The following is a 10,409-nucleotide window of genomic DNA, read 5'->3' as shown; positions in this document are numbered from 1 at the left end:
CGTTTGTGGCCATTCATGGTCACCAAATATACATATGTGTATTGTTTTTATTTTGTTTTTAATGTTTTTCAGAAGCCTCTTGAAGTTTTTTTCCTCAGTGAAGCTAGAATAGTAAATGTTATTTCCTGAGCCAAAGGTTTTTCTGTGTCTTTTAGTTGCATTTAATTATTTCCTTACTTTTCCTGGTACTAAGAATTGCAGGACCAGTTACAGTGTCACTTTATAAATAGGAAGATTCTAAATTAGCTGGAAAATCTGTTTTGGGTTCAAGAGTTAGAGCATATAACAAGCAATGGAGAGAATAATGTTTGAAAAACTACAGTGATTTAATTCTGCAGTCCCATGGTTCATCAGAGTTTGGATTATCTTTTGCAAAAACCTTACAAAGTAAAATGACTAAAGAACTCTCTTGATAATTACTTGGTACCTAAAGAAATAATAAATGGATCACTGTGAGTTTAATGTAAATTTTTTCATTTCATAGAGATACAATGGGAAGAACATTAGTTTTATAGTCAGACCTAGATTAGAATATGTGCTCTGTCATATTGGGACTTAGGTCAAGTTTGGAGTTCAGTTTTTGTATGTTAAAATAGGGATAATAAAACCTTTTTCAAGTATGCCATGAATATAAAGCCCCTAGCATGGTGCCTAACATATATTATACATTTAATGATTCTCAAAATAATGAGAAGTCCTCCTTTCCATTTATGCAATTAAGTTTATGTATGACTCTTAATGTTTAATCTATCTGTTCACTTAAGTGAGGCTAGGACAGTAGGTATAAATACATCTTTTACCTTTACTTTTGGTTAGAGTGAGATGACAGACTGCAGCATTTCAGTGAAATTTGGTGATTGCTATTTAAGGAGCACTTTTTTTTTGTGGAGTCAGCTGTACTTATTGACAAGCACAACAATGTAGAAAAATGAGTTTAAGTTCCAAATATAATCATGTATGTATTCCTGTATGGTATTTGATGCATTTGACAGATTTTCTTTTGTGTCATTTCTAAGTCAGAGAATTATAGTTAAAGTACTAAGTTGGACACAGCAGATTTCAGTGTGCTTTGACTGTACAATAAGTCTCTGCTCAACTTTTGGTAACAGATCCAGCTTCAGCTTCGGCGAACGCATGCTGGCTTGGGGACAGGCAAACCATCCTCAATTGAAGATGTTCACGTTCTCCAAAATAAGAGTAAAAAGAACTGGGAGAAAGCACGAGAGAGGTTTGCTGAAAACTTCCCAGAAACTAAACCTCAAAAAGATGTACCAGGGGCCATGCCCTGGGTCAAAGGGACTGTAGAGTGAAGGTCAGTCATAGAACACAATTCAAACTTTTGAAAGAGTCTGGAAACTCTTATTTTATTGCAGAACTTTTTTCTCCAAAAGAGCCAGTAGCATGAGGGAACTGTATCACAATTTATCCCCTCATGATTCAGAAATGTATAATAAAGTGTGGTTTGCAGCTTTTAAAAAAACATTTTCTAAAACTAATAAATAGTGACTGAATCAAGTTATTTGGTGAGTGGATTAAAGTTCACAGGGCATGGATGAGCTTATGAACCTTTGTTATTTTATCTTGTCATTTAGAAGACCCATATAAGTAGCCATATAGGCAAAATTCATATATCCACTAATGACTTAAATGTACATTTGTCGTTGTCTCCATATATTTGTTATTGTAAGGTGTGCAACAAAAAAAATCAAAAGTTTATAAAAACAGTTCTGACTGTATACATCCTTGTTTATGCCCTTCAGAACTTAGATAAAAAAATGTTGAGAAAACATGGGTAGTGGTGCATAAATTTTATTATCCTTGAAATAACATAAGTAATATTATTGAAGAACTAATGAACAGGTGACATGTTGTAGAGAATTAGTCTTTCATTGTTTTCTTCTGTGAAGAATGTTGATTTGTACGATATATTAAGCATTTACATTTGGTTTGTTTCATAGCTGAAATATTTAGATATGAACAATTGAATACAGTATTGAAATATTCAATGTGCTGGCATTTGTAGTTTTGATAATTCCCATTGCTGGCAATGGAGTTGTGCCAGAGAAATCTGATTTCTACTGCAAATGGATTACCTAGCCAAGGCCTCAAACTCAAGGTATTTATTGAAAATGTCCTCAAATGCAATAAAAACATTATAACATCAAAAAGAGTGATTCATTGAACCAATGATTTAAACATACTGGTCTGCTTTGAACTCATGACCAGACAGAAATTTTCTTTTTAAATTGGCAGAGTAGTAACAAAAGGATAACCTCAAATACTGGAGAACTGCAGTGCAGCTTTCTGAAAGCAGGTGTCACTGCTCTGCCACTTATAACTGTTTTCTGTTAACTTTTCTCTCAGCTTTTTGCTGGGAAATTAATGCTGGATCTGACCCTTTTCTGGCAGTGAATATAAGCTATTGCTCCCTCATCTACTATAAAGAAATGTCTTTAAGATTTAGAATAGGAAAGGAAAATTCTGAAATAAATTATACAGTAGGGAAGATAATTCAGAAAGAAAAGCTACCTGTTGGAATTTCTAGTCTAAATGGTACAAGGTAATTAGAAAGAAAAGGGAATGGGGAAAGGAAAATAAATTTATTACTAAAGATGAGACATTTGACCAAATTGTTAAGTCTCTATAGGCCTAAGCTGGGATAATCAGTGGTCCTAGAACTCCAAATCTGGATAATGTATTTTTTTGTATCCTTCCTGGTCACCTACACACCCTAACACATACATATGTATGTTAGACTTGGAGGCAGGAAGAGTTTCCTGTATTATTTTCTCTAAAATAGAAAAGAATTACTCATCTAATTGTGCTTTTGGTACTGGTGCCCTGTATATAGGTAACAATATACAACATAAGACTCCCAAAGTAGGCTTTGCTTCTGGTAGGTCTCACTCATTGGATTTGCATACAACTGTCTATATAATATTTTCCATTTTTATTATTAGATTGCATAAAACATTTTTCATTGTTTTCTTTTGCTAAGAAAATGGAAACTTGAAAACGGTGATAAAATTGAAATATATGTGATATTTACATTATTAAAACCCTTTGCTGATCTAAAGTCTCAGGGCTACACTATATAGTGGTTAAAGCACTGAATAATGTCTCGGTCTCTTTCCAACTGTGAAATAAGAATAATATTTATGTCACATGTCTGTCTTGAATAGAAAATGAGAAAATGTACATATATAAAAGCACTTAGTAAACTGTAAAAGTAGAACAAATGTGAACTTCTGTTTGTTTAGATGCGTAGATGTGAACTGTGTATATTTTGGACTACACATAAAATTGATTTGTGTCTAATATTTTAAATTATAGTGTATTCACACAGTATAAATTTATTAACTTAATAGCCTTTAAGTGTTTAAGCGGAGCTACAAATTCCTGAATTTGCGAAACCTAACATATTTTTGCCAGAACATGAGAAGTTGGCAAAATTGAGAATAGAAGAAACTGTCAACATTAGAATGAAATAACAGAAATTGTTTTCTAGAATTAAATAGGAAGCACTTTTTCTCAAAAAGAGAGGAATTAATTTCTGGTTTTGAACCAATTTTTACTTCTGATGTTTCATTTTTATTATAGTTGTGAACTTAAGTAATGGCTCACCGATATCACCTACCTTCCAACTTCTCATGTAAAAGATTGTTTCTTAATTTGATACATTTTCTAATTGTAGGCAAAAGAAGGTAGAAATCTCAAACAAGAGAAAGCAAGAGGTGTCAGAGATTTTGTACAAAGGCCATCCTGTCAATTTGCAGAACAGAGGGATGTGCTTGGCAGGGAGCCAGAAAAGCATTTCTGGACCCAACATGCAAAAATGTTCTCAGGAATAGTTGAAAATATTTTATTATCTTATCCTAAATATGCTTCTTATTTTTGCAGGGCATCACTTATGTCTCTTCTTGGATTCAAAACATTTCATTTTAGTTTTTCAGACTTTAAAGTTGGAAATACATTTGGATTCTTTAAAAAGAGTTGGTGTTCATGTGCGTGTCTATGTATATCAGCCCAGGCTTTTTCTCTGCCTTTCTGCTTCATTTACTATTCTTAGTGTTGGCTTATGGCTTTGTAGTTGCAAAATGACTTTTGGAACTCCAGTCATCATATTTTATGTCCAAAACAGAAAGAAAGAAGGGCAAGAGAGTAGTATTTGTGTTTGTTCTCTTTTATCAGGAAAGCAAAGGCTTTCTCGTAAGATCTTACAGCAGATTTCTCCTTAAGGTCATTAGCTGGAACCTGATAACATAACTGCCTGTAGCTACAAGGGAAGTAGAAAAGGTGGGCAACAGGATGGCCTCAGTTGACTTTAGCCAATTTTGAACCAACACCTGAGGCTGAACACGTTGCAGCTAGAACAGAATCAGGGTTCAATGAGCAAGGGGACAGTGAAATTGAATAGGCAGGTAACTGTTTGCCAGATAATTTAACTATCCATCAATAGAGACTGGGAAGTTGGTTAAATTGTGATACAGTCCTACCATATACTTTGTAGTCCTGCAAATAAGATAGAACTGTACCCTGATACAGAAGAATATTCTTACTGTTGCTGATTTTAAAAAACATCGTAGAAAAGTATGTATAGCACAATCCCATTTCTTATTAAAAATATAAGGGTACATAATTGAGTTGTTAATACTAACTATCCAAGGAGTGAACAGACTTTCATCTTTTATTCTGTATTTGAACTTTAAAGCAGGTATAATTGTGTAGTTAACTTTGTGTAGTCATACACATTTATAGTAAGTAGGAATGTAACACCAGGAAATGGAGAGGGCTTCAGGGCTCAACCCCAGACATTTTCCTCATTCTTGTATGCCCAGTTTCATTTACCATCTATATAGTCATGACTTCCAGGTTGTTTTAGCCATTATACATACCTGACTCAGTCACTGTAGATGTAACTTATCCATGTTTGAACTCATAGTCTTCTCCAAATCTGGTCTCTTCCAGTTTACTCTCAACTGGCAGCACCATGTAGCTAGTTGTGCAAGCCAGAACCTTGGAGTCAGCCTCTATTTCACTACCACCACCTTCTCCTTACCTTTAATTTCCAATATGTAAAATCAGCCACCATTCACTGGGACCATTCCAGTAGCCTTCTTACTGGTCTCCCTGCAGTCGCTCTTCCTTCTAGTCCATCCACAGGTGTCTTCACAACTCCTATTTCTTCGTCTCCTCTTTAAGTCCTCCACTGGCTTCTCATTACTCTGAGGACAGAAAACAAAATCCTAGCCCATGAGACCCTAGCTAGCCACTGCTAACTTTTCAAGGCCTATCTTGGATCTCTCTCTCGATCTCTAGGCTCCAGCATGCTAGCCTCTTTTTCACTTCTTCAGACATGCCATGCCCTTTCATCCCAGGGCTGCTTATATCTGTTATGTCTGGAATCTTCTTCTTCCACCCTAAAATATTCTTTAGATCTGTGCTAGTTGATTCTTCTTCAGGGATGCTCCTTTCCCTAGATTAATTTGCCTTTGATAAATGTTCTTGAAAATCCCTATTTGTTCCTTTTAGACAACTTATTTTGGTTACAGTTATATATATTTTAGTGTGACTAGTGTGATATTTGTCTGGATTCTTAAGTGCCGTTTGGGCAAGACCTTGGTTTTTCTCACTACTGCATTCCTAATGCCTAGCATCAGGCCTGGCCTATGCACTCACAGGCATAGAAGTGAAAGCAAGATGGGTTTGAGGAACTGCAAATGGCTTGATACAGATGTAGTTTTATGTGACTGAGGAAACATGGAAGGAACTCAGCCTACATAAAGCAGTCGCTTTCAACCATTCTGACCATGATCCATGGTAAGAAATACAATTTGTATCACAGCTTCGTATGTGAGTGTCTATGTGTGCATGTGTAATATGTTTTATATACCAGTTCTTAGCTATTAGTTCATGTAATGCCCTCTTAGTTTTTTTTCCTAAGTCACTAATTCCAACTACTAAATTGATTTCATAATTCGCTAATATGTTACATCCTGCAGTTGGAAAAACATTGATCTAAAGCTTGTTTTTCAAATTGGCAGAACCTGTGGCATTGCCTTAGGAACCACAGCTGTGTATGTATGCATGTGCTTGACGAGGACGAAAAAGGATTAGGATGCCAGACTGGTGACTCCATTTCTCATGCCAGTTCCAGATTGGGTCTTCATTGATCTGGTTTTCAATTAAAACTTCCAAATAGATTATATATGAAGAAAGGTTTTCACTGCTTAAAGAAAAGGGGGTGGGATTGGGAGAAGAACTGAGTCACTTACCCACAGCCATTTTCGCATATTTTGTTGAGAAATTTCGATTTCATCTTTTTGACTATGAGGAATTCCCTGAAGGATTTTAAACAGGGAAAGGCCCTCATTAGATTGCTTAATAGCAGAATAACTAGCTGATTGAAAAGAGGTAGAGTGGAGGCTGACACACCTCCTTGAGGGCTTGTTTCATCAAATGTTTATTGAGCACCCACCAGGTGTTGTGAAGACCTGCGAAAGCAGGGACCTGGTTTGTCTTACTCATTGCTGTGTCTTCAGTACACACCACAGCATTGGATGCTTAGAAGGTAGGTGCTCAATAAGTGCTTGTTGGTGAGGTGGATGGAACGCATTTTTGTAGTGTACCAGCCACTGTGCTAGGCACTTAATATATATTCTTTATTCCTGAGAGTATTTTATGAATTAGAAAACTGAGGCTTAGAGAGGTTTTTATTTTGCTCAAGGTCAAAAAGCCTGTGTGACAGTGGCAGAGCTGGAGTTTAAATCTTGATTCTTTTTATCCTAATGGGATGGTTAAGAGCACAGGCTAAAGAATCTGATTAACTAAGATCCACCACTCCAGAGCTGAGTGGTGTTTAAAAACTTAAACTTCTGTACTTTAATGTCTTTATGGAGTTGTTGGGAAGCTTAAATGAGATAATAAGGCCTATGTGGCACTGAACAGTGTCTGGCACATAAGTCCTCAAATGTTAGCATTTATTAGTATTGTTATGCCATGCTACCGATACTAAGGGTGCAGTTGTACCAGAATCCTGGAATGGAGATGGTGGTTATTGAAGCCAGGGGAGTTGAGGGATGAGGCGAGTAAGTGGATAGGCCATCTTCATTCCTCGAGGTGATGATAGGAGAAAGGTGTGGACAAGAAGACTGAGTCAAGAGCTGGATTTCTTCATGAATACTGAAGAATGGGCAGGGGATTGGTAATGAGAGAGACATTGAGAAAAGGTAGAAGCTATTGCAGATGACCGTCATCCTCAAAGAAGGGATGGATTCTGTACGAGTTTGGAAAAGGAGCTATCTAGAGAATAATAGGGGGATCTAGCAGGCCCACCCTGGCTCTCAGTACCCAGTGGGAGCAAGGGAGAATTCCAAGAAGAACTAGATTTCAGATACTTTTATATGAAAATCTTTGACAGCATGCATTCATGCAGCAGCTAACCACAAGGCGCCTTACAGACTGGACGTAATTCTGGGCACTTTGGATACAGCAATAAATAAACTGGGTAAGACTCCCTGCATTCTTGGAGCTTACATTTATTTTCTAGGTAGTATTTGGTAGAATGTAAAGGTTAAGTAGCTACATGAAGGCCTTGATAGTTCCCAAAAGAGTATTAATCCAAAGTAGTTTTTGTTCATTTAAAAGTTTTTCAAAAGCCAGAGTTCTGAGGGTGGACGTGGAAGGAGCAGTTTGGTTTTTGTTGTTGTTTTTGTTGTTTTTTTTAATGTTTTTAGATCTGTCTCCAAATCAGACCTTTTTTTAGGATGATTTTATAGACTGCCTTCAAAAAAAATTGTAGTAATGTTTTCGAGGGTTTTTGATATGTGGACAACACTAAACCTTACTGAGGCTGCAGCCCCCCCTTTAATTATATATTTCCTCTAGTTATCTGAGAATAATATTAACTCTACCTGCTCAGGCTTTTGGGTTTTGTGGTTCTAAATCTGAACAATAGATCATTGAAGTACAAAAAAAACAAAAAAACCAATATGAATCAGGTCACTGAAATTAGAGCTGATCGAGAACATGTAAATCAAAAAGTCCCTGGATGATAGCAGAAATGCTTGTAAAAGTTAACGTGAATGGAGGCAAACAAAGTCTTCTGCCTGCTGAGGAAGACTAACTTTTCAAGAATTCTTCCAGCTGAAAGCTAGCTTTCTTCATCTGTGTTAAAATGTCACGGTATTTCATTGCCTAGAAAGCAAAAGACAGGTAGAAGTTGCTGGAATATTACTAAATGTATTTTAACATGTAACAGTGTGTTACTTAGCTTCCAATTACCAGGAGATTTCAGAGGCCAGGAAGGTTGCCAGCTCATTCATCTGATCATTACTTATCTTGACCAAAGGCCCAGGAGAATATATGCTGAAATAATAAAGCTTTCATTAACATTTAGTGCTTTTCCTTTAAGCCTTCATTTAGTACTATGAAATCAGATTTCAGAGGCTGTCATAATTAAGATTTTCATAAAAAGAAACATTTAAAACTATTTAAATATGTAATGACTCCCAGTGCTATATGAATTCATTCACATCATAAACCCACTAAAATAGGCTTTAAGCCATACTACGACCATGCTACCTTTACTTAACTTTAATAGACAACACTATCAAGGCCAATTTATGAGCCACACAAAAATAATTATTGCTTTATTATAATCATGAACCTTATTATCCAGAAAAGTTAATCTGGTTAATCATATTCACCAAACTAGGCTCTGAATAATTGGCAACTCTTATTAAAAAAAAAAACAACATTTTTTCTGGAAAGATGAATATTTGTCAGCTTAAGGATGTTTTAAAGGATGTGCCAGCATCTGTGAGGAGTTCACAATAGGAGTTCCAGAAATGTTTTAAGTATGGAAGCATTTTTTGGAATAACCTATTTCCAAGGTGACTGCTTTGAAGGAACAGTACTTAGATGGATCAGTTTTGATATATTGTAAAATTGGTCAGATTACTTTATAGTCATAAGTCATATTGAGTGTTGACTAGATTAAGCTCACTTGGCAAGTCAGGTCTGAAATTTATGTTTTGATAGACACATCGTTCTGTCATTAAGGAGAATGACCTGGCATACCTTTGTGACTTACATGCAGCTGCTTAGGAATCATCCCAGGAACTTGCCCTTTCTGAGGTCCTTTGGTTTTGAGCTCCCATTCAGATCCTTGCAGAACATATACGGTCCTGTTGAAAATGTCCATGGAGACATTTGGTCCACACTGACCCATCTACTTAACCCCATGTGCTATGTATGACCAGCTAGGCAACCGAGGCAGGGTTATTGGTTATACAGCCCTACACAATTATTGGGTCAATGAAACATAATAGTATTTTTTATGTATTGTAAACCAAAAGTATAAATAAACATATGGGCTGTTTGAACCCAAGGATGTTTTCTAAGCGTGGACATTTTTGACAAGATCAAATATCAAGAACCATTTGGCATGGACCAAGTATACTCATAGATGTTTTTTGATAGGACTAAATTTCAATGACCTTTTGGTATGGATCAGATGTCTCCATGGATATTTTGGACAGGACCAAAAATATTCACTAATCATTCAGACAGGAGAAATAGAAGTTGTCGTTACTAAATTTAAATGACATGTCAGAATTTGCCTGAATAATATTATATTTAACCCTCATAACAACCCTTTAAGGTTATATATTATTCTCATTTTACTGATGAGTAAACTGGGTTTCAGAGAGCTTAAGGTGGTTGCCAAGGTGACACACCATATGTGGTTGGAAGTTTAGATTTTAATTCATATCTGACTCCAAAAGCTTGATCAACTCTCAGACATCATTACCTGGCCTTCCTAGACAATGGAATCCTTATTAGTGCACACATTTACACTGTGCAGGCCTCTGAGTTCCCCACAGAGTCATCCTTCACACCCACCTTCCAGGTATCTTAGAAAAGTCGGAGCACTCCCTGCACTGGACAGAGAGGGTCTAGATATAAGAGGGGAAAGATTAAGAACCCCACTAAAGTATTGATTTCTGGGGAGGAGGGGCTCACAAGCAAATGCCTTTCTCATACCCTCCAGATTGGGGCCAGGCAGTATAATGCTGGGGTAGGCAGAATAATCTTTGCTTCCCCCTAACCCAAGATATCTATGTCCTAATCCCTGGAACCTTTCAATATGTTACCTTTTGGGAGAATTAAGGTTGCAGATAGAATTAGGTTGCTAACCAATTGACCTTAAGATAAGGAGGGTGTTCTTTAAATGTGGAAGAGGGAAGCAGAGTGATGCAACATGAGAAAGACTGGCCCTTTCTGGCCTTGAAAATAGATGGGGCCACAAGCCAAAGAATGTGGGCAACATCTAGAAGCTGGAAAAAGCAAAAAACAGATTTTCTCATCGAGCCTCAAGAAAGGAATGCAGCCCTGTTAACACTTCA

General features: G+C 36.6%; 1 protein-coding gene across 1 annotated transcript in view; it reads left to right on the top strand.

Annotated features, from left to right (window-relative positions):
- The window catches only part of AGGF1 (angiogenic factor with G-patch and FHA domains 1), a 30,065-nt gene extending 27,897 nt beyond the window's left edge, over positions 1-2,168 (top strand). The window contains 1 exon segment of the mRNA XM_011375127.2: positions 1,110-2,168. Within this exon segment, the coding sequence (XP_011373429.1) occupies positions 1,110-1,310 (201 nt within the window). The 3' untranslated portion in view covers positions 1,311-2,168.
- Positions 2,169-10,409: the final 8,241 nt, after the last annotated feature.

Source organism: Pteropus vampyrus, unplaced genomic scaffold, assembly GCF_000151845.1.
Source record: "Pteropus vampyrus isolate Shadow unplaced genomic scaffold, Pvam_2.0 Scaffold262, whole genome shotgun sequence".
In the NCBI taxonomy this organism is placed as follows: Eukaryota; Metazoa; Chordata; class Mammalia; order Chiroptera; family Pteropodidae; genus Pteropus; species Pteropus vampyrus.
The sequence above is the reverse complement of the archived record's forward strand: the minus strand, read 5'-3'. Positions and strand labels throughout refer to the sequence as shown.